General features: G+C 38.5%; 1 protein-coding gene across 5 annotated transcripts in view; it reads right to left on the bottom strand.

The window, feature by feature from the left end:
* SH3KBP1 (SH3 domain containing kinase binding protein 1) overlaps positions 1-25,890 on the bottom strand; it is a 232,069-nt gene that overhangs the window by 83,282 nt on the left and 122,897 nt on the right. For all 5 annotated transcript variants that reach the window (XM_055801265.1, XM_055801264.1, XM_027778946.2 and 2 more), the window contains 2 exons: positions 23,179-23,302; positions 5,694-5,890 (listed from right to left, as the gene is read on the bottom strand). In XM_055801265.1, the coding sequence (XP_055657240.1) occupies positions 5,694-5,890; positions 23,179-23,302 (321 nt within the window). The remainder of the gene's footprint in view (positions 1-5,693; positions 5,891-23,178; positions 23,303-25,890) is intronic.

Raw genomic sequence — 25,890 nt, forward strand, 5'->3', positions numbered from 1 at the left:
TGTCTGAATAAATAATGCCAGAAACCTGTGCCTTCAAGTGCAAAGTGTGTGTAGACACACTTGATACTCACATTGCACGCTCTCTGCCTCAGCAGGCATTTTTAATAGCATTTGTATTCAGTACCAGGTGGTTTTGCTCACATCCATTTTTTCATTATCTCAGTATTCTAAACACTGGCTTCAACATTTCTGTTAAGGGAGCAAGCACCTCCAAAGTCACTGGAGGAGAAAAGTAAGTAGCAGCAAGCCATGCAACAGAGACGCAAGCACAGACTGACGCGCACAGCCCACACAGCCAGTGCTGGCCATGCATCATTAGCCGGTTTAGAAATGCCAGGAGGAACCTACAACTTGCATCTCTCAAAGCCTTCTTTTTAAATGACAACTGAAAATTAAGGACAAATAATGTTTTCTACAAGCAGCTAGGCAGGACCTGACAGAACAGGTGTGGCAAAGATGTGACTGTCAGTGTAACATATTCACCCTGGCTCACTGGCTCAAAATAGAAATTCAGACCTTGCAGGCACCCAGAGTTTACAAATTTCTATCTTATTACAAAGGACAGGTAGACTTAATAATTGACATGAGCTTCCAGCCCTTGTAACTCTTGTGTCTACTTCCATTACTTCTCCTCCATTTCTCCTCTCCCAAACATACTAAATATACACAGAAATAAAAAATTCTGTATAAATTCCGTGTTTTGCAGTGAGAAGGATCCCTAAGCACCAGTTAACTAGATCTTACACGTTGCTGGATCTAGAGCCATGACAACCTCCCCCTTTATATTAAATCATTACAGTGGCTGCAATATCCCCTAGTTTGATGGTTGAGTACATAATCTGCATTAAGCTCTGGCAGACACTAATGTGACCTCATCAAAGGCTGTTAATGAAATCTAGCTGTGCTCAAATTCACCACTGCTAGCCAACTACATAAGTCTTGCCTGAAGAAAACTACAAATGTACCTTAAATTGAAAATGTTAAAAATACTCTCAATAGTCTATTCTGAACTAAGGGCAGTTTTCAGAAAGACAAAAATGGCTTTTTAAGACTTCTTACTCTATATTCACCTATTACGGTCTTTAGCATTTCCAGCTGAAGCCTCAACTCACGGATCAACCCAATACAGTTAATTCAGACTAAGGAGTGTATTGGCTGAATATATTTTCCTATACTTTTAGAGGTTTATTTTTAGACACAGGAGAGGAAGATGTCATAGCTTATTAGAACAACGGAAGCACATACAAGATCATATTGGAAGGAAGTCCAACCTAGAAACAGAAGTTATAGATAAGCTACTACAGAATGAAAAAGGAATAAAGAAATAAGCATAAACACCTGTTTAAATGTCTTGAATCTGCACAAACAGATGGAGGACATGTGAAATGAGCTTTTCTCTTTGACCATAAAGTTTGTGCTACTTCAACAGTGTTATACGGAATTTTCTCAGGAGACACAACATGCCTATATGCATACTGTATTTCCTCTAAAAATTCATCTGTCAGCAAGCTACATCTTCAGTCACATGCAGCATTGTAAATTAGTTCACTTACACCTATCAGTAATGGGAATTTGTCAGAGCCAAGCCTCAGGAATCTGATTCCAGCTATACACGGCCTGTGGTTCATTCATTAATGCAAAAATGCAAAGAAAACGACTACAAAGTATTTGATTCTTTTGTGTTTGTTTTTTTTTTTTTAAAATAAAAGCACAGTACTGATGGCACTGCTCAAATTAAACTCCCACAACCGCATCATTAATTTCCCTAGGATAATCTGCTTCTGTGATTTTTATAACAAAGAACAGCAAAGCAATGAATTCTGCACACCAATAAAACCAATGGGGTTTCACACAATTCCTCAGTTCTGCCTTTAGTTAGAGAGTTTATTGATCACTTTAAAAGACAAGGGCCGCTATATCCTACATTGTTACCACTGGGCTAGCACTTGGAGCACATCAAACTGCCTAGTGATTTACAGGAGAGCCTAATGGCATCTGCCTCTGCTCCACAGTCAGCAATCCTTTCTGCCCTCATACTCCTGCCAATATTTGTGTAAAAACCTTCTTAACACCTCAGTAATTTGTATCACCTCTGCATGAAATATGATCTAAACTTATTATTCATAAAACTGAAACCACATTAGAACACCAAGTGATAATGCCAACAAAATGAGACCCTGTTGATTACTCTGTAAAAGGGGCTGAGATTTTCCATAGGAATTATCTTGTTATAAATAATTCCACATTATAAAATCCTCAGACTAATTTATTGATGCTTTAAAAAAATCAGCAGTTGTTAGGAAATATTTTAAATCAAAAAGGTAACAGTATCATTCCAATAATACATAAAATGTTTCATCAACAACTGTACCAAGAAGAAGCAACAGCAAGTTTTACAGTCTCCAAATTTCAGAAAGAATTAAAATAAAAACAAACAAAAAAAAAGAAAAAAAGAGTGAAAAAGAATGAATTGAGGAAAGCATTGTTTCTGCCTCTTCAAAAGATTACAAGTTATTAAAAAAATGAGGCCACTTGTAAATGAACAAGGCAGATACCAGGGGAAAGCTCCCCTTAAAAAATACACTGCTAGAGAAAAATTTGTACCTATTTGGCACTTTGCATCATACTTGAACCAGTATGCAGAGCTCTTAAGCTAAATGTGACCCTGCTTGGAACAGCAAACTTAATGCAGGATTCTCTCGCTCTCAGCCAGCATTAAATGGCAAAGAACATGGCAATGACAAGGGAGGAATTTCTTGCAGCCAGGAGACAAGTATTTGGGGAAGTCAATGTTCTGCAGCTGTAACCAAACGTTGTGTCAGTGGGTAACGTTTTGGTGTTAAGAGTAGGCAAAGACCGCAGTGTTGAAACCTGTGAATGGCATTGCTCAAATGTTAATCATCCTGACCCTAGACAGAAAAAAAGCAATGACAACAAAAAAAATACTGCTTTCAGTTATTTACACACTTGAAACACAAATGATGGATTGCGTTTACAAGAACAAAGCCATTATTGTCCACTACCCATGCCAACTATAGAAGAAATCTGAAGACACAGGAAGGAAGGTCTGTGGGTAGAATGGAAAAATTTTAGAAATTTTCTGAAAATTTTATATCCAATTTTTGGCTGGGTAACAAACTTATTGGCTTATGCTGCACAAATACTTGTTCTTTGTGAAAAACCAGGGTAAGACTTCTCATTATTACAAAGTGGAGTAAGACTTCCCTTCATGAAATGAAGGCCACTTCATAACCACTTTGCGAACACTTCACATGAAAACATAGTTCAAGGGATAAGTAATTTATTTTAATCCATTCCCATTTACAATCACTACTGTAGAGGTATCTACAATTATAGTAAACTGCAGACACAAGAAATCCTTTACACGGAATTAACAGGGCCTTATAATTAGTAAATTCTCATCTGCTTATATTAGATTCGGGAGAACTGAATTTTATGCAACACTTGAAATCTGGTCAGTGCCTACATATGCATCACCTTACAAGTGAACACTTATGTTACACACCAATTATAAACACTACTATAATATAAATTATAACAGTATGCTTATCTTAGGTGATTTTCTTTCTCTGCCACGTATTTCTTTTACATACCTAGATGCAGGAAATTAACGATTTAAAACTCACCTCTTGTAGAGATACATTATTAAAATACATATTTTCTGATGATACAGGACTTCTTATGTCCTGAGTTCATTTAAAAAAAAAGGTTTTTTAAGTACAGCCATACATGAGATTAAGTCTGCCTGCTATCAGGTACTTCCTATTGTAAGGAAAGACTTGTACTTGCAAGTTCAAGATCACAGGCAGCCATCAAATTATAAAAACAAACATCCTCCCAAAATGGGGGGGTGGGGGGGGGTGGGTGTGAAAAAAAAAGACATCTTTTATTAACCAAGTTCATGTTCTGGTAAAATTATTCTTCAGCATACTTTTATAAAGCCCAATCACACCTTTAAACACTGCCAGGTTCACAAATGAACCGTGCTGCAGGAAGATACCACAATGGCTCCATGCAAAGCTAACTTCACTACTTTACACTCCACCCCCTGAATCTGGCAGGAGGAAGGTTCATTAGCTATAATATAAATTTACTAGCACTCACTGAACACCACCAGGTCTGACCTGTCCCTGTCTTCTATCCCAGGGAGGCTTTTTTGATGAGGTGCCATTGGAATACAGCTCAGCCGCTCCCAGCCCTGCACGTTCACAAAGCCCCACACCTGAGTTAAGAAGCCCACCCAGAAACAGAAGGCAAGCAGGGTACCATGCAGTCTCTGAAGAAGTCAGCAATGGTCAAGAAGTAATACAATCAAGGTCTTTCCTTTACTTAGATTATCCCAGCTCTTCACTACCCTCCTCATACAGCATGCAAATTGCAGTCTCCTGTAAAATATTAACCAAATCTCCTTCAGCATAACTAATTTACGTAAGAAGTTTTCACCATGCCTCTGCAGATCCCCTCTTCTCCTGTACCACTAGTAACTGATGGCAGATGTGGGGGCAGGTGCTGTGCTATACATCAGGTCACTGAAATGATCTATGTTAAAAACTAAAAGCTTTGCAGACCTAAAAAAGTAATTACTGTAGTGCCTGGTTCTATGGACAACTGCACAAGCACATCTCAAAAGACGTGAAGCTGCCACAGCTGGGAACAAAAGCAACTGCCCAGGAGCTTCTTATAGTCACTTTCCAGACAAAGAAAACACATTATAAAACTATGCCCATAGCAGAACTCCAGGTGTGGAAGCCTCCTAACACTCCCCAGCATACCAGTAATGCTGTGCAAATCTAACTGTTCGCTTAAAAGAAGGATTTCACAGATTTTTCTTTAGTTCTTACATCATTAGGAAACAATGCACTCTTTTGTTTGTTTCCCTAATGAATATATCTTATTGGTCCTTTTTTTGTTAAAAAAAAAAAAAAAAAGAGAGAGAGAAAAGTTTGCCTCTTATAGTTTATTAGAAACATCTCATTTTGCTTTCTAGTCTTTCTCTGTTTCTAACTTACTTAGTGATAGTTTGGGAGGCTTTCAAACAAAGACTAACTAAAAAGATAGTCTGTTTCAATTTGTCAGAACTTAATTTGTTCCCCCAAGTGTTAATCTCAGGACTTTCTTTTTACTTCACGTAGAACAAACCCATAAAAAATGTGTTTTTTCTTTTACCAATCCCTTTAAACAAAGCTAGGTGATTTTTGAAAGCATCCTTTAAATCAACAAACCTAGTACTAAGTTGAAGTATATGGGTATTTACCAACACTTCCTTTCCTTAAAGTAAATGAATGGCACAGAAACAGTATCTCCCTTAGTTTACATAAGAATTAGCAATATTTTTTTTTACTGTAATATGAATAACTGAAAACCTGAAAAGCCTCTCCAGTCTTGCTCTCTAAAGTAATATTTTCGTAGGAAAAAAAAAGGCCAATTACACAGATGGAGGTACGAATGTAGAAGTAAACCTTTAAGCAAAGTAACAGTTCTTACAGGCAGCTAACCTCACTGGAATTCACTTTGTGGTGTGTAGCAAAAGAAAAAAAAGCAAAATCTTGTCCACAGAAAGATTAAGAAATAACGACCATAAAAACTTCAAGTTTTGGCCAGTAACAAAATTTAGAACTTTAGGATGAAAACTTTAAATCAACACCAAGAGAGAATTAAGAAATGACACATACCTTATCTACCGGGAGAAAGTCATTTTCAACTTCTATTGACCTTGGCCGTAGCTTTATAGGTTTGTCTTTGAAGATATCTCCAAAGCCAACACCCTTGACCTTTTTGGGTTGGATTGTCGTGCCTCCATTGGCTCCTTCCGATTTTGTGCTGCAAGAGTCACCACCATCACTCTCAGAGCCTGTAGCATCTTTTAGGCCTGTGAAATGGAGGGATGAAAGAAGGAATCTTAGGTATGAAGCTATTTTCAAAACAGATTGTGACTGGAAGATGATCCCTCCCACCATCCTCTAAAGGAAAACAAAACCACAAGGAACAGGTAGAGAAGATGTTCTCTGTGCCATGCACTCATTTTTGAGTTTTAAAAATCACTTTATTTTAGCACTGGTGTACCACTTAGGACTTACACCAATCCACAAAACATGCATATTCCAGTATCAAAAACTTCTTGAATGAAGACGACCATTCCTTGAGTACCAAGAAAATCCTTCTTCCTCAGACAAAAATTATTTGGAAGAGAAATCAATAAATTAAAGAGTTAAATTCAGTTGTAGGGCAGCTGTTGTACAAAGCCACTTAAAGCTAACAAGCAGTCAGACCAGGCACACTGTACCTTAAATCTGTGTGACTCATATCAAGCCAATTATGCAATTAGCATCTAAAGCTACATTACCTAACTGGGAAATATAAAGCTGAAAGCTCTTCAAAGAAATTTGCAATCAAATAAGCTGCATAATACGTTCCCTGCTGAAAATTAAATCTCTCTGCAGCATAGACAGCCTCATAAGAAAAGCACCCATGCACACTATCCTCTAGGAATATAATAAATCAAAACTGACATTCCGATTTGCATTACTTATCTCAGTGAATAAGAAAATTTATCTGCACTTATCTGAAAATATCTGCCGTTTGTATAGCAGAGGCCACAGATGCAGTATGGTGATGCTTCAGCCGCTTTACAGAACGGTGCAGAATCAGATGAAACAGCCACTGGCAGCAAAAGTGACCCACTGAAGTTTCCCCCAATTGAAACCGTCCCCTAGATCATTTAAATCTTCCTTCCTACATTACAGATTGACTTAACTACATTTCCAGGAAAACTGCAGCAATTGCTGCTACTACAGCACTAATCCTACCTAATAATAAACTCTGATCCTCACATTCCCTTCACAAGCATTCATCGTGCCACGGATGTGGTTCTTGCAAGTCAAAGAAAGAAAAATTTTAAGTAAGCTCATCTTCTTCATTATTTTTATATCAAGGTCCACAAAGTGATTGCTATGGATTTTCATCATAAGAGGCTGCCAGTACAGAAGATTCCTTTTTAAAATCTAGACACCTAAAATCAAGTAGAGATTATATACAAATCTCTTTCCCTCTTCCCTTTGGTAAGCAAGTAATGTTACCCCAAAATTACTTGTATTCCAAAGAAGAGCAATGAAGCTGGTGAAGGGTCTGGAGCACAAGTCTCCTGAGGAGCAGTTGAGGAAACTGGGGCTGTTTAGCCTGGAGAAAAGGAGGCTGAGGGGAGACCTTCTTGCTCTCTGCAGCCACCTGAAAGGAGGTTGTAGCGAGGTGGGTGTTGGTCTCCTCCCAAGTAACAACCAACAGGACAAAAGGAAATGGCCTCAAGCTGTGCCAGGGGAGGTTTAGATTGGATATTACAAAAAATTTCTTCACTGAAAGGGTGGTCAAGCATTGGAACAGGCTGCCCAGGGAAGTGGTTGAGCCCCCATTCCTGGCAGTATTTAAAAAATGGTAGATGTGGCGCTTAGGGACATGGTTTAGTGGTGGACTTGCCAGTGCCAGGTTAATGGTTGGACTCAATGATCTTAAAGTTTTTTTACAATCTAAATGATTCTATGATTCTATGAAATGGTACTAAGATGGGGCAGTCTACTGGGTCCCCATAGAAAGGCTGTAAGTTGTGGAGCATGTGGGAAGTTTTATAAAATCTTCGTAATGCCTCAGTTTCTACAGTTCTCTGATGTATATAAGCAACAGAAACAGAATGAAGCCATGTTCCTGAGCTGAAAGAATATAATTTCCACCTACACTAGAACAACCCTTTAAAATCAAATAGAGGAATTACCTAAAGAAAATCTTGAAGTCAGTGAAAATCTTTATGAATAGAACTTTTAATATTAACAATTGAATCATTCACTTTTGCCTCCCCGACTCAAGTGATGCATTTGGTCTTAACAAACAGCCTCCATCCAACAGCCTTCTGCCATGCTGGTGAGCCGCCACTTGTTGTGGGGGGCACTATCTTTATCTTCCTGGCAATTCACTAGCAACATGACTATCCAGCAAAACACAGTATCTTTTTCAAGGGCTGCTTTAAGCTTCTCCAACTAACCACAGAAACCAGTGCAAGTCCTGGGGCCTACAGGCAGAACTTCACGATCCAGGACACGAGGGGCTCAGCTGTTCAATTGGTTTCAACACCAGGGTGCTGCTAGAGAATGAAATCAGGAGTTATGTCTCAGGCCAGGAATTTTAGCAAAACTCTTCAGCTGAAAAGTCATCATATGCTGCTCTGAGATTTTCTGTATCCAAAACACAAAAGGCATATAATTGCAGAATTATAGAAAGTTCCCAATTAGAAACAAACAAAAAGACTAAAATCTAAGGAAAATGCTTAGGCCCTTTGGCCTCCTGAGTGGTTGTTACATCTACCTGTTGAACATAAGTTACATTTGTTTTTCTTAGAGTGTTCAATTTAGATAGCACTGAACAAGTTATTTGTTCCATGAGCAATGCAGGATTGGAATTTAAAAGAATACCAAATAATAATATCACAATTATTTTCTTAAATATGAGGGATCTTGATCTCTTCACTTGGAATTTTTTCTTTTCCCAAGAAGGGCCTGGGGAAAAACTTCAGGTTTGTTTTCACTCATTTATTATGGTAGTTAGAATGGCAGCATTCCTGCCATCAGTAAAGTAAATTCTGTGCGCTCCTTCTCTTCCAGAGCTTATGAAAGCAATAATCGGGGAATTCAAGCATTCATTGCCATATTGCTCTGCGCTGTGGTTGACAGGAAGGGAGTTGTTATCCGTAGCAGAGCCATTCCACAATGTTGAGGCACTCAGAGATGTAAGAGTAAATTAATTATGCCAGAGAGGTACAAATCTCTTCAGGCAACACAGCAAAGCCACTGCGTCTTTGTTATTCCTACACCTTGCTGTGACTTGGGCAGTAACGGAAGAAGTTTTAAGTTCTACTAGCTGGACCTTCCCCAGCTTTGCAAAATGTCAGTCACTAGGGCCCTGGCTGAGACAGAGGCTAGAATCAACTTTATTTACTACTTCTAAATGCAAAGAGAATGGTCACCAACTAACTACACTGGGTTAAAATAATACTTCTGAGTATAAAACATCCACAACTCAGAAAACTCAAACAAATCATAGTGATCACTGTCCCTCTGCTGAACAAAATACCTTCTTGATAAAGATGGGAAAATTACCCTCTGGCAAAGGTTCCTTCTTTCATCCTTGCCAAAATCTCCTTGAACTACTCTGATTGAGGGAAAGAGCAGTGCAGATGCTTCCCTCCACAAGTAACTGGATTTTAACTGATAGAATCCATGACCACTCTTACCCACTCCCTGAAATGAACAGAAAAGCTATCTTTAAAATAAACAAACAACAAATGAAATATGCTTTCTATATCACTAATTGCAGGAGAAGAGGACCTGGACCTTGGCCAGTGGATGGAAGCAAAATATGGAAGTAATTACGGGAATTACTCAACAGGTTTCACATGGACTTCCAGATCTTTGAAGCTTGCATGAGAGATCAGAAACTCAAGGAGCTCCAGCAAGAGTTAGGCTTTTGTTTCTGGGTCATCACTTGTTTTCCTTATGGCATCTTCACCTTTTATGACCATTCCTATATGATGAGACATCACATCTTTTATTAGAAACCTCACCTCAGGCTTACAACAGATTTCCCTAGCATCACCCACCTGTGCTTGATAAGAGTATTTCATTCCTCATGCTCCCACATAGCTTTTGTCCTCATAATTAAAGCAACATAGGAAATATCAGCTTTTATTTATTTGTTTGTTTGTTTGTTTTTTGATTTAAAATAAGGACAGAATGGACCAGTGAAACCTGTCCAAAATAAACTGCATTTCAGTGACCAGATACAGAGGCCACCCTTACAAAGCTCCTTCAAAGTTGAAAGAATTCTTCCTGATCAACTGGGGAAATTACATAATTTTTTTTTTTTTTGATTGACACAAACTGAGAAGCTCCCTTGGACTTAAATAAATAAATAAATAAATAATAAAAGCCCTGGCTTTTTCAAGAACTAGTCTGGTCTTACTCTTAACACTTCACAGTTGAGGGCAAGAGGCAAAGGTGATAGAAGAGGCGGGTGACTATATGCAATGGAAACTGAGAACAAATCAGATAAAATGAAGATCTCCAGAAACATTAAGGATCAATAATGCAGTGCTTAAGTACAAAATAGTCCTGCAGAAAAGAATCTAACTTGCTTTTACTCCTAACGATGTGCTAAGGAGGCTCTCTCTTACCTTCCTCCCAAGGTATATGACCTATACACCTCTGATTTGTACAGATAAAGAACTTGAAGCAAGGATTTGCAACACTACGTCCACCTTTGCCTGAGAAATTCTCTCCTCTCATTTATGTTTTCATTGGGTTGTTTCCTGATATATATCTCTATCTATCTATCTATCTATCTATCTATCTATCTATCTATCTATCTATCTATCTATCTATCTATCTATCTCTCTCTCTCTATACATATCTTAGCATATATATGTCAGCAATTCTCTCAGACCAATCCTGTCAAATGCAGCTTGCAGCTGCGCTGGCCTCCCTAGCCTTGCCTACACAAGGAAGGGATGGCTAAGGTGATCTCTCCTCTTAAAAACAGAAAAATGCCTGTCTTCCAGCCACTCTCCTCTTTATTTTTTTTCCTCCTTGAGCTTTTCATGGCCTTTTTTGCCACTACTGCAAACAGCTTAGTAGCAGAACAGAGATGGGTGGGTAGTTTCCCCAAAAGACAAATGTAACCCATGGATACAGCTGGCAACTAAGTAGGAACCCGAGTGACCTAGACTGTCAGATTACGAATTTCAAACATGGAATTTTTTTCAAGAAAAGCTAGTTAGCAGGGAGGTCAGGTTGCTAAATGGGCATTAAAAACCGGAGGGCATTTCAGCTGGCACAGTCTGCTGCTGCTGCCCAATACACCTGCACAGCCTGGAACAGCTGTAGTAGGGCTATGAACTCAGCACTAACATAAGGCCAGGAGCTCTGCAAACTTCTATCCTCAGAAACACTGACCACATCTTACTTTTCTTTTAAGTTATTAAATACTTCAAATATAGCCAGGATAGGATAACAGTACAGTAGTCAGGCCTCTATTTTTAAATTTTTTTTTAACAGCAACTTTTCTAGAATCTGTCAGCTCTCTGTCAGCATTTGGAGAGCTGACAAGCTAAGAACATAACATCAACAAGGTGCTCACTAACATGCCTACTATCAATCACACCCGTTCTAATAGCAGGAAAAATTTTCAGGTCTTTAAAAATTCTCAGGCTGTAAAGTCAGAGAGAATCATGGGCAGAGATGAACCTAATGAAGTTCGATAAAGGCAAGTGTAAGGTCCTGCACCTAGGAAGGAATAATCCCATGCACCAATACAGGCTAGGGGTTGACCTCCTGGAAGGTAGTTCTGTGGAGAATAATCTGGGAGTTCTGGAGGACGGCAAATTGCCCAAGAGCCAGCAGTGTGCCCTGGTGGCCAAGAAGGCCAATGGGATCCTGGGCACGTCCAGCAGGTCGAGGGAGGTGACCCTCCCCCTCTACTCTGCCCTGGTGAGGCTGCATCTGGAGTGCTGTGTCCAGAACTGGGGTTCAAGAGACAAGTAGCTACTGCAGAGGGTCCAGCAGAGAGCTACAAAGATGATGAGGGGACTGGAGCATCTCCCTTATGAGGAAAGGCTGAGACAGCGGGGCCTATTTAGCCTGGAGAAGTCTGAGGGGATCTTATCAATGTCTACAAATATCTTAAGGGCGAGTGTCAAAAGGATGGGGCCAGGCTCCTTTCAGTAGTGCCCAGAGACAGGACAAGGGACAATGGGCACAAACTGAAACACAAGAAGTTCTTTATGAATATGAGGAAGAACTGCTTTACCTTGAGGGTGACACAGCACTGGAACGGGCTGCCCAGAGAGGCTGTGGAGTCTCCTTCTCTGGAGACATTCAAAACTCATGTCAGGGGGATTGGACTAGATGAACTCCAGAGGTCCCTTCCAATCCTGACTTTTCTGTGATTCTGCGAAGTCTTTTGAAGGCGTTATTTCACATTTCTGGCTCTATAAGCAAAGACAATATTCTACCTAGATTTACTGTTGCTGAATCAACTGTAGCACCAAAAAGTAGAGCTCAAATCTGAGCGTTGGGTGCACTTTATAGTAAGATTCCTGAAGTCTGAACAAGGGCAGTATCAGCAGCAAGAAGTTAAAACTCCCAGGAGCCAACCCTTCCCAACTTTTGGCTGGGACAAGATATGGGACTACTGACTTACAGCTATTTAAGAACACTCAGAGCTCTGAGATGCTCTGTTGCTTCACGCTCCTTAGAAATGCAAGCCAATTTAGTATTCATGAAGATTAAATTCTCACAACACTGTCTGGAGGAATTCTGCACTTCACACGCATTTTTTCCTATATGGGTATATAAGAGAGATTACTTTTCTCAAGACACTTCAAACACGCCACACTCCTGCTATGCCAGTTACAGGTCTTTTGAGAGCAACATTCTGAAATGTACCAAAACAGATTAGCTCAAACAGGGATTCAAAAGAGACCACAACATCAGACTTAATTCACCAACGGCCCCAGAGCTGCACTGGCATCAAACCAAGATTCTAAATCAGAAAGATATTTAGGGATGATAAAGGGCTGTATAAACTAAAGCTGTTAAAACAAAAATAAACAGCTGCGATAAAATTAACTCCATTCAAAGCAGGAAATGAATTGTTTCTAAATAGCTTAAAATGGCAGGAAAAAAGGGGGATACATTGTGAGCTTTACAGAGCTTTCTATTTTGAGCTATTATTTAGCAATTTAATTTTTGTTCTTTATTCTGGATTGTTCTCTCCGCAGACAATTTATGGCACTGGGCAAAAGACAGACCACTGTGGCAATGTATAAGCCAATGATGCTCTGCCCCTCTAAGTGCTTCTCAGGCTAGCTCTGTTACGTGATGTAAAGGTCAGCTGTTCAGAGGCACACACCTGAGATGATGCAAAGGATCTCCTGATTTGGTCTGGCAGCCAGAGAAAAATGGTGTCAGCTCTGTTTAATAGAACAAAGAACTGTGTAAATGGACCTTATCAGGATTTTTGCCTTTTACAGAAGGGAAGGAAGGAGAGGGGAAATATCTCCTTTCCTTCTATTTAGAGAATGACAGTGTGGAACACCCGAGTGACCGATCAGAATGACAAAGAAGGTGAAGTTATACATGGCAATTACAGCAGACAAGACAGGAACCTCCCTTCTTCCTTTTCCTCACATACTGGCGAAGACAGAACAAATACCCACAGCCTATAAGGTATTTATATTTATCTTGAGCTTGCTTTCTGTCCAAGTCCTGTCTTTCATTGAAGCTATCACCAACAATATTCCAGCAAAAATCAAAACCAGAAAAGGGAGTTTGTTTTTAAATATTACTGTAGAACAAAGCCATGTTGATTCTTCACAGTTTAAAGGTTCAATAAATTCACGCTTTCAAAAAACAAATCTATGCTTCTTTACCAAGAGTGGTTATATAGGTACAAATGGCTGAGGCAAACTAGCTCTATATTAGTCATTATTTGTTATTCTCAGTTATATTCCTTGAAGAAATGTAACCATGTAATCTGAACATTTTGTCTTTTCCTTTCAGCAAGTTCATTTTTCTTAGCACAAGTTTTTGCCACATAAGAAACAGCCCCAAGATTTTTATGCTTGCACAAGAAATCATGCAGGGAGAATGGGAGCGGTGACCAGCACCACGTAGCAGCATGCATTAAGGGCAACGCAGCACAAGCATCCTCTGCAGCATGAACACAGAGCCATCAATATGGAAGTTGGTGGCTTCACCTCATCCCCAGCCACTTCCCCGAGTACTCTAAGAACGAATAGAAACAATCATTCATTCAGGAGCTCTACAACTGTGCCATTGTCGTCTTCATTTTGGATTTTTTTTTCCACCAGACTTGTTCTCACCAAGTACAGGAACAAGTTATCACATGTGAAAAGATGAGTAAGCAACCACAGCCAAAAGGATTCTTTACCTGTCACTCACCAAAACCCAGTCTTTTGTGAGACTCATGTAAAACCACCTGGTAGTGGGAGTCCGAATCAATGGAAGGATTTAATGCACTTCACCCCAGACAACATAATTCTTCCACCCACCACCCCCAATCCCTTCACCATCCCTACTTTCGTCCTCCAGAAAACAGGATGCTTCTTTTTAATCATAAAAATTCCCCTCACCCAATTTTAGCATTGTTCTTTCTCAGATGTTATTTTTCATTGTAGCAGCTGTGCATTTAATATATGTTCTTCTTTGTAAGTAAGTTATAAGAACTTGAGGTGAAATAAAAAGTTGTAACTGTCCCCTCTTCAGAACTGTTAAAACCCACATTTGGGCTTCTCATTTAACTTTGCTCACATTCAGACATTCTTAAATGGGTAAATAATGTCATAAATACACCAACCACACCAATTGCTTGGAACTCTGACCAGCTATAGCTCCTCAAAGATTAGGGGGATGGTAAAAAAAAAGGTAAAAAAAAAGTGGTGGAGCAATAGAAAACACAATGAAGGTTACTCACGAATATTTCTGTTTCAACGATCCTGTCTCATCTTCTTCCATTATATCTAATATCTATTACTGACAGCATTGTGGATCCACATATAAAGAAAGAGAGGCAAATATCTGTCAAATCAAGCATCGTATCTGCCCTCTTCCTCAGTTATAGCATCTTTGAAGAAAAAGAAAGTGAAGGAAGAAAGAGAAGTTAAACCAGAAAAATAAAAAAAATCAGAAATCCAAGAAGCGTTTTTCGTGGAGATGCAGGAAAGTTGCAGGATGAGAGAAAAGAGGTCTGCGATCAACAAAATGACAAGTAATTTTTTATTGCTGTGTGACTCTCTTCACCCAGCATACACAGTAGCAAAGATTTTCTGACAGCAGGTTGATGAGCAGAATGCCAAAGGAGCTGGAATTATTGCTGAGCAGAGCCTGGCGTACCTAATGACCAAAAAAGCCATGTCAGCATATGAAGGCGAGGCCAGGTGTTTATGCAGGAGATAATCTTGCATATTTCAGTGGAAGATATCTCTAGAAGCAGCTACACACTAATTCAACAGCATTTAGCTATTATAGGCCTTGGTTAAATATGAAAATTTCTTTTAAACACAGCAGTTGCGAAATGGCTTTCAAAATAAAAGTATTAGCTCTAAGCATATATTTGTAAAGTAAAAGCTCTAGGCTTGCTTCAAAATTTGAGCAGCGCTTCATGCAATGTGATACAGGTGAATCCAAGCACCCTTTGGGCATAACTAATCTAAAGCTATGAACTGACTCCAGCTTAATTCTCTGAGAAATCAGAAAGTTGAAATTAGAACAGCTGTGGGTTGTTTTAAACATCCCTAAATGACAAATCCATGGAATGCCTCCAAACGATTTGCACTGGAGACATAAGCACATGGATCTGTCTAAAAATAAGGACCACAGGTCAGATATGCATGAGTATGCCGGGATAAGGAACCCTCCTTTGTGTATGCTAGTTTAGAAGATAACATCTCTGATAATATCAACAATGCCAGGAGCTGGCCACACCTTCAGCAGGCCTGCCTGGGAAGAACATGAGTATGCCGGGATAATGAACCCTCTTTTGTATATGCTAGTTTAGAAGATAACATCTCTGATAATATCAACAATGCCAACCCTCATTCTGTTTAAAACTTTCCCAGATGACCTGATTTTGTGTACCACCCATTTTAGTCCCAGTTCCAACCCAGTAAACAACAAATAAGGCCACAAATGTAGCCGGACATCTGGCTGTCTTAAATGCAGTTTTACAAAGAAAGCAAAATACCTCTGCAGCATGAAAAAACGTGCAAGTCTCAACAAAATGCCAAGGGAGGTAGCATTAAACAAGACACTGTCAGCTTTAAAAACAAGGTTTAGATGGGTGTTTGCCCAGAGCAACATGAGACAATCTACTGTGGGTTAAGCTCATTATCAAGATACCCATCCAATCCTGCACTCTGTGAAATCAGTTTGACGAAATTTATTTTCTGTGACAGGGCACAACCATGGGCCAGTATTATTAACAAGAAGAACTAAATGCAGAGCTCTAGCACAACTGGAAGGGTGACTGAATTTTTCCTGGTTTCACTTAGGGTCACCCTAAATGACTCAAGAAAAGGTGAAGGGTCATTTGACCCTTAATGAAAAATGGGCTGGGCATGGAGACCAGGTTTCTGGAAAACTTTGAAAGGTAATGTTAGGGCAACACTGCCCAGAAAGATTAATGTTGCAAAATTAAAGGCTCCAAAGGCAGACCTTGCAATCTGACTTGAAGCTAGATCTTAAAGTCAGAGGTCAAGCATACTAGAGATTTACTTCATAAATCCTTATTATGCTCATCAGATAGGTGGATTGGAGGACATGATGGTCTAAGAACTCTGAGAGAAGCATGCAATTTGAGTGATGCATAAGCAATCATGAAGACTATAAGGTGAGAAGCAGCAGAAAAATGTGAAGACCAGCAGCCACACGGTCTGCTCCAGCCACAGCAAGAGCTTGATTGGAAGCTTGAGAAGAGCCGCAGAAAAGAGATGAATTATAGTAGACAGGGACATAATTCTCCACGAGGAAATACTCAGAGCTGCACACATTCACAAAGATTTTTGCTTAAAAAAAGATCAGGTTTTGTTGACAAGACAAGAAGGTGTAAATGCAGTTATCAGAATGAAAGACTACCATTTCAACTGCTTCATCCTTTGCAGTGAACATGCCTAAGACAAAAGTCCTCAGAGGTAGGACAGCAAACACTCGCACCCAGAAAGCAGTAAGAAGGGCAGCACAGCTTGGATCTTCTCAAGAGAAAGCTGTCTGGGACAAAAGCAGATGCCAAAGTTAGCACAACATCCTGTTCACCGGAGGACAGGACTGAACACTTTGTACTTAGTCACACTGAATGTGACTCAGTAGGAACTCTTTCTGCTAGATTTCTCAAGAAAGCAGGTGGAAGAACAGATTCCTGTCTTCCTTGCTTCCTCTGTCTTGCATCTGATGTAACCATCTTCTCTTCTTCTGTATTAAAAGGGTAGTAAAAGCATATGAAAAGCAGCATGTTCCCTGCTTCCAAAACGCAGAAGGCAAAAACCTGAACATGAAATGAAACTAGCTTTGTATCTTTTACCCTCCTTGGCAGAAAAAACGTTATCAGCCAAAATGCTGTGAGTAATAGCTGTCAAAGACAAAGCCAAATGAAGGGCATGCAGTAAATTAAAAACAAAACAAAACAAAACAAAAAAACCCTACAAAGACAAAAACCCAACCAAACCCCACAATGTTCTTTAAGGAAAGCAAAGCTTATCTTATGAATTCAGCAATCATAATGGGAACTTTATTTTTAGAGAAGAAGGACTTTTAGTTCAAAGATCTGTAGTTGTAATCAACAGCCTTCATGTTTCAGGTGCAAAAATGATGGGACTAAATGGTCTTAATTTCAATACATAGCTGAGACCCAAACATCCAATGTAATTCACAATTTATTGTGGGCTCACACACATACATTATATGGACAAATAACACACACATGCACAGAAGGAACGAGTGCATTCTCATTGCGTTAAGGCTAGGCAGTTCATCAGAAGCAAACTGACTTTAGCTTACAGACAAATATATGCACGTAGGGTAGCCGTAAGTGAGTAGCAGTGGCACATTTTACAAGTGTAGATAAATCAAACAAGTACAGAGGACTAAAGCTATTGCTTGTTGATTTTGAAACACACTCACTGTTATAACGTCTGTAGCTGTCAATCTTTGCTGGTGCCACTCTGTACAGAATTGTCCCTTCAAAGGCAGATTTTCCTGACAGCAGGCAAAAGAAGGAAAGACGAAAAAAAAGAGAAGGAGCAGGGTGGGGGTGAAGAGATCAAATGATGATAAAAAGAAGGGAAAGGAAGAGGTTTTAATCTGTATTTTCAGTCACTACATTTTTAAAGCCTCATTAGCAAAACAACGAGAATGTTAACAGAAGTATCTGATTGTACATGAAGTTAAAATATTCTTACTGCATGTATGTCAGATAAAAGAATCTCATGATTTTGCTAAAGCTGTTCTTTACAGCGTCCAACAGAATGCATTTTTCTTAGATTTTGTCTGTTATCCATCAAATTGTGAGACTTGCAAATGAAATCATTTTGTCTTTCTTACCCAGCCTCCTCACGGAGTACGGGGGAAGCCTGAAAAAAATTATTACTGCAATGATGTACTCACAGTGGCTCAACACTCCTGATGCAGATGTAGTGCACTCGAGCAAGCACAGCTGACATCCAAACAGGGCAATGAAATACTTACATTTCCTTAATACACCAGGATCCTGTGAGCGTCAGAAATACTGCAACTTTCCAAGCTGACTTGTAAGAAATGTTATGGATATGGGAACTGGTCTTAAATAATGCTTAGTTGAAGGGATAGGACACTATAACCTGGATACACCAGTTTTTCAGCCAATAGCTCAATCAGGTGTTTGTTTTGGCTCATATTAACAAAAACAAAATACTAAAATTAAAAAAGAAAACAACACTAAAACAAAAAAACCGAAACAATTTCCACTTCCCATCTTAGATCTTTAAAATAACATTTTTATTATCAAAACCATTAATTTCTTGGGTTTTTTTTCCTTTGATAGCAAGCTAATTCATACTCTGACATTTACGATACGAAATTCAAGTGAAGGTAAAGGCATGAGCAGCTGAGGTGTTTTGTGTGTTGGGTTTTTTTAATCTGAGGTACCCAGGGAAGCCCAAGAATATATCAATGTCAGCTCGTGTATCTGAACAACCTTAGCTAGGTATATCATCATAAAATTAATGTATTCAGTAAAATGTTACAGCAAAACAGGCAGTACATGTGAATTGTCCCACCATAGCATCACACCCATTTTGGTACCAAAAATGTGTATTTTATTCCCCCTGCATATAATTCTGTTGGATTTTCAGAAAATAAAAAGCTATACCCATTTACATCTTGTAAAAAGATGCTTTTTTGTTTTGTAATTGCAGTTTTTATAAAATTACAGAAATTTTTTCTTGTCTTGTTTTTACATAATGAAGAAGTAAAAAAGCCACAAATCCATCTTTCCACCTTGTTTTTACAAAGTACCATTAAAAGGTTGCTATTAAAACAGTCAAAAAACAATTAAGAAATTGCTAAGAGAATGGTATGTTCATGACATTGAGGAAAGCCAGAGAGACAGTAATGGACATCCAACATTTTAAGAACTCAAAATACAGGAGGTTGCCTGACTGAACCATCTGCTGATGAGTCTATCATCAGTTCTAACTCCAGCAGTCGTGACTTCTCAGTGGCCATCACTAAAAGGCTCTAAAATAGTAATTGATACATACCATGACGCCTGGCAATTCCTGAACAGACACATACAAGAGACAGCAAGATACAGAAGGCCACCTTTAAATGTTGTCATAACACTGCCGTGAAAACGCTAAAATGCTTTTGAAATCATCTCCTTAATATTGTGATTCCTCAGACAGGATTTATTTGACTACTTCTTGCTTCTCAACAGGCTATAACAACAAGATACTGTATTGAAAATATTATTAAAATTAGTACTAGATATTTGAGAAATCTAGAAAATAATCTTATAATTCATCTATCCATTTAATATAGTAATAAAAATACAATGCACACTTCATGCTGTAACAGTCAGTCAAAGAAAAGCAATGTTTTAATTTAAGAGGATGCTTACAAGGAACAAGGAACAAGGAACTGCTGTTTACTTTAAGGGTACCTGATCTTGTCTGTGCTTACATTCTAAAATGTGCCTTTGAAGACAAAAAATTTGACAGTCACTTTAGAGCTGGGATACTTTAAAAACAAATAAACAAATGCCCAAACCCACAACCTTTTGATCCTGTAACAGTTTCACTTCCCAGTCTGCTGAGTACCCACCATCTGAGGGGAAGCACAGGCTACCAACCCTTTCAAGTTAAGGGGCAAGTTAAGTCCCACTGTCAGTATTCGGAAATATTTAGGCACTTCCAAAACTAGCCCCAGACATTTTCAAACAAAGGGGCTTTTTGTTCTGAAGAAACCTCTGAGGTTACTCTATGGCACAGCACGAAAAGAAACCAAGATAATTCCTTCTGTCCATTTACTCTAATCTACCATAAAATTTACATGGACCCAACAAACCCAATAAAATCCAACAATACTTTTCTCCCCATTAGACCTGCGCAGGTCATAACAGAAGGACAAAGAAATATGCACTTTTATTAACTTTATTCCTAAAAAGCCAAGTTACTAAATTTTTCTCTTCTGTATTTCTTCCACTTTGAGCTCACCAAAAATTACATTCGCCCTTCCAAAAAGGCTCTCTTTAGAAAGGGTAAACAAAATGTGATTAAAAGATCACGTTTAAGTAGGTTTAACCAAAGCATTAAATTTAACTGTTAAATAAAAACTACTCTTGAGTTTGTACAGTGCCCTGTCTGCAAAGACCCCATGCTAATTGCCCAAGTCTCACAGTAAACCTGCCAAGTACTACCTTATCCATTTCACAACCTAGGCTGAAAAGTTCAAGGCTGCTGTTCAAGACTGCAGAGCCACACCCCAGCTCTATCTAGGCCTCTCTGGAAGCTGTGTAGAACCTCAGTGACCACCCAAGGTTCTACTTCAATGCACAGGTACAACCCCTTGTACCTGAGTGCTAACTTAGTAACCTAGAATTCATATTTAAGGCTTCTGCCTTACGAAGTCCTGTGATACAGACATATTCAAACAATGTTTCCAGAAAAACAAACAGGAGTCATTGCAGATTTGAAGTGCTGTCATGTCTTGTCATACATGGAGGAAGGAGATGATCTAGAGGCATGAATGTACACACTTTTGAGATGCTACCCAGAGCACCTCAACAGTAATGCCAGCCTGATGCCCAAATCTTCCAGGGTTTACTTGTTTGCGTTTTATTTCACTAGGCTTTAAGACTAAGCACAGATAATTGGAATCAGCTTATCATTCCTAGTCAGCTGCATAAACTTGCTGAAATCTCATAAAGATTTTCAAATCCAGATAGTCAGTGTACTTGAATAAAGCCTCATAAAGCACCATGTGTTAGAAAGCAACACCTGTAACAATTACACAGACTATACAGAAAGAACTGAATTGATGCATATTTCCCGTAATTCTGGTAGGGGAATGCAGTTCTTAAATTGATGGGTTTACTTCAACAAAGATAAATAAAAAAAGTGTTAAAAATCCCATAAGAATCTCAACATTACTTGAGTCCCTGTCTCTCTCTGAGGAGGTTTACAGTGTTCTGTTTTACAAGTATTTTGCTATTTAGAAAATAGCTCCTAATGACACATCATTTTATCTAGCCACAAAGCACCTCCAAAGAGTTAAGTTACATAAAAGAAAGAAGAAAACCCATTTCTCAACTATAATTATCTTCAATTTAGTTAAAGAGACAACGATATCTTCTCAATACAAGTATCACAGGTTTTAGTTCCACTGACAGTCAGAACCAGCACACAAAACTGAGTTTGAACTAAGCATATGCCATTCTAGATATCGATGAAACAAGCTAATGCTTTGTGGCTGCTTTTACACACTCCAATGCATGTTTTTGTTAAAATACATTTTTAGGATGCTTATTATATAAGTATTACCAAATTACCTGGGGAAGTAATATTCATTCATTCACACAGATAAAACTGGGGTATTCCATCCTGAACAGTATCACTTACCTTGTTCATTTATACAGTACCAAACACTACAGAATCCAGAGCTGGAACTACATCTACACAATTAGTTCTTCTAAGACTCACCGTGTTTGTAATGAACAAAATTCATGATAGCATATACAGGTTATAGAAAGCAGTTTGCAATCTCACTGAAATGTACAACTTCACTTAATGCCCTTTTCCCTTTCCCCTCATGCTAAAATTGTTAACTTCCTTAAAAATACTTCCATCCAGTCTGAAGGAACATTACCTGTAAATACCTTTAGCTGCACTGACCACAAGACTAGGTCACCAGTGCTGCTACACATGAATAGGTACTCCATTACATAAACAATATGAAAAATTTCCAGCATTGCTGAAGTCAGGTTTTTTAGAATCTTATTACTGTGGGATGAAATAAAGGTGATAAATCTGCCTTAAATAGAATAATGAGAGAAAAATATATATAAAAAAATGCAGTATAACTTTCTACCTCTTACTAACAGAGTAAATTATAATGGCTTTGGTAAATTTCAGCTGAAATAAGCTTACAAAGATCTTGGGAGTTCTTTCACTTCTGCTTGTTCAGAGATCTCAGAATACTACATAGCAGTGAGTATCTGCTGTGCTGAAAATAGGAAGACCTTGGCAGGTATTGTGGGATTAGCCTGAAATATGTAAATGCAATTGACTTTTTTCCTTTTCACTAAAGATTCAGAATTCACTACTCTATTAGGAAATAAAAAGAATATCTGTTTGAAAAGCAGAAAAAACATGAAGACCACAAGTGTCTATTTCATATAACAGCATACTTCTGGTTCAGGTTATTCTCCAAGGGAAGTTTTAATAGGACAACCTACTACCATGCTTATACTATTGCAAACTTAGTTACCAAACATGCTTTTCACCTGCAGCAGTACTGGCCCACTGTAAGTGAGAGAACAAACTCCATGTCCCAGTTCTGGCCTTTTTCCCTTTGGCTGCTGGGGCAGTGGGTGACGGAGGTGATAGTAACATGCTCAGCACCTGGAGGGAAAAAGTGCCGCATGTCCCACACCAATAATTATGAATCCTTAAATCTACTGGAGTCATAGAAGGCATGGCACTTTAATCCCTCGTTTAAATAAGCACAGCCACATTGTAGATGTTTGGTTACTTTGCTCAGTTTCCACATCTCAAGACAAAAAAACTCTTGTAATTAATTTTGAAATACAACTCTAGCAATTATTGCCTTCTCTCTTCTTGGTCTGTTGCAGCTCAGCAAGTCTTGACACAGCTCAGGGAGCATTGCCATTGCAAATCAGGTAGCAAGTACACACTTATCATCATCATTTACCCTTTTCACAGCAAAAATTAAGAACATGGCATTCAAAACCACTTCCAAGCAAGAGATAAGAGTATGCTACTCTATCAATGTGTTAGGGTGTAAAGACACATACATCTATACAGAACATCAATGGTATTTTTTTCCTTACTTGGCTTTACTTGCTCTTCCTGTGCTAGTCCAACATCATCAGAATCAGACAGTTCCTTTATGAAGTTGGAAGGAAACATGCCAGTCTTTCCATTGAGTATACCTTCCCACCAGCCCTCTTCCACCTGCACCAAGACAAAAACAAAAGAAAGGAGTTTTAACATAAGCAACACCTTACAGAGTTACATTACATACATGATTTTCAATAGCAATGACTAATGATTTTGAGCAGTTTGTATTAATTTCAGGTATAAGGAGCACATGGTATAGGCTCCAAGCCAGAGCATATCTCTCTCTATTTTTTTAAAGTACAAACAAGAAAGATCCACGCACCCATCTGTAAATGTCAGCAGTGCTGACAGCAGTCAGAAGCATGGACAAGCATTAAATAAAAGGATAAAAGAACAACTAGAGAACACACAGTGTCTCTACATTTCGATTTTTATGGCTATCAGCTCAGTCATTGAATTTTCAGTGAACACTGTATTGCTGTTCATGACCATCTTCTTAATGGATGTGATCTACAGACTGTAAGAGTCTAAACTCCCTAAGTAATCAATGGCGAAAGAGAAATGCCTGCAAAGGGCTATTCAGAGAATCTAAAGTAGGTATCATTTGAACATTCCTGTCTTCCCCATCAAAATCAGAAGTTTTCTCTTTTAAAAATTAAGAATTTTGAATCATCATTAAGGTGTTAACATAAGAAATCTATGGAGAACAAAAAACAGTACTAATGCAGATTTTACTCTAGATTTACAAAGAGCTACTGAAATACGTAATATTGATATGGTCAGAAGGAGGAAAGACACTTCCTAACCCAATGCCAAGAGAAAATATCACATAAAATTAAAAAATCCCTCCTGTATAAGCCATTGAGGATTGAACAGTGGTGTCAGGCAGTGAAATGCCTTAGATATCAGATGCCTTTAGGTTATACTGGGACAGCAAGAAAAGACTTATTATATGCATCAGCTAAACACACCCTTGACACATAAACATTTTTCATCTGTCAGACATTGTCCATTCACCAAAAAAATGACAGGAGAGGACAGTGTCAGTCTGTGACACATCAGTTTCCAATACCGTTTGGCCCATCTCTTTCCTGTCCCCCTACGACAAATACGGAAACAGAAACTTAAATTTACATGTTGAGGGTGTTCACATTTCCTGTTGAAAAACAAATCCCACATTTTAAATGGTACTAGTTAATTATTACAGAAAAAAGTCTGTTTCGTATCACTTATCTGTGAAAATCTCAAGTTCTTAGAAAACAAACCTCTCAATAATACAAGCAAATATTTCCTCAACCTATAGAGGAATGGTTGATTTTTTTTCAACTTAGCTACATGTACGATTTCACTACAAACAAAGCTTGCTACTTCAGGAGTGCTTTCCCTCCACCTTCAACCAGTTTAGCATATTTCTTGTCCTCCCAGCTTGATTTTTTATTTTAATTTGAAAGTAGTTCAGACCAGCACAGCTACCTGCGTTCAATCTCAGTATCTGCGCATGACAGAACTCCCTCCCCACCCCAAAATGCATCAGTGGTATTAGTGAGGTCGAGCAGAACTCTGGGAATAATGGCTGCTACTTCAAAGGATGGAATACATGCAAATCACTCAATTGCTTCAGTGGGGTGGGAATACATGCAAATCACTCAATTGCTTCAGTGGGGTGCAGGTTTTTTGCATTATAGTAGCAAAGTCTCTAAAAGGTAATACTTGCTTCTCTTCTCTCCAGACAAATTAATAATCATATGGGAAACTGAAGCTGCACGACACACAACACTTAGTAGACTCTACAAATTTTAAATACCTATATATGATATATCATTATACAGAAAATACACAATGTGGCCAAATATAAAATATTTCAATTTTTCTAATGCAGTATTCCCAGACGGCTCTATTGATTAGAGCTAAACATTACACCATAACTGCATTAGCCAATTGACCCGAAGATTAATAACAGGGGAATTACTCAGTTCCCAAGATCCCTGCTTTGCAAGATGCTGAGATTACTTAACAGAAATAGGGTGACCAGTATCACTCAGGTCCATCTTTCCCTCAAGTAATTTTCTCCTGCTTACTTCTTGCAGGGTAACACTTCACAGTTTTCTCACAAGTTAACATCAGTACTATTTATGTGGCATGTTTATGTATGGATCTCTATGTACATATATAGAAATACACACATACAGAGATATTTAGAGAGGTAAATCTAAATTGGATGTAAATATGCTCACAGCATTCATTAGCTTATTATAAGTTTTCTAGCTGATACAAGAATTAATTATCTGAAAATACTTCAATAACTTTACAAATTCAGAAAAATCTTAAAGCAAAACCCGGATTTTTCCTGCAAGAAAATGCAGAATCATGTCAGCAAAACAGGCCTCCCAAAGATTTATTAGGAAATTTTCATCAAAAGCATCAAAACCTTTAAGTATTTTTAAACATATAGCTACATGCTACATAACTGTAAGCCTCAAAACACACCAGCTAGAGTTTAATCCATACAATAAAAAAAGACACTAAAATACCCCCAGGATTTAGTTATCTCAAAATGGGGCAATCCATTACCATATGGCTTGAAGTAAACCCTTACAAATGAAAATCCATTATGCATGGGGCCAATCCATCTGGAATTATAAGCACTCAATAAAATTTGTTATTATACTATCATAACAAAGTGCCTTCAGGATTCATACATC

The sequence above is a fragment of the Falco peregrinus genome, chromosome 4 (assembly GCF_023634155.1).
Source record: "Falco peregrinus isolate bFalPer1 chromosome 4, bFalPer1.pri, whole genome shotgun sequence".
Lineage (NCBI taxonomy): Eukaryota > Metazoa > Chordata > Aves > Falconiformes > Falconidae > Falco > Falco peregrinus.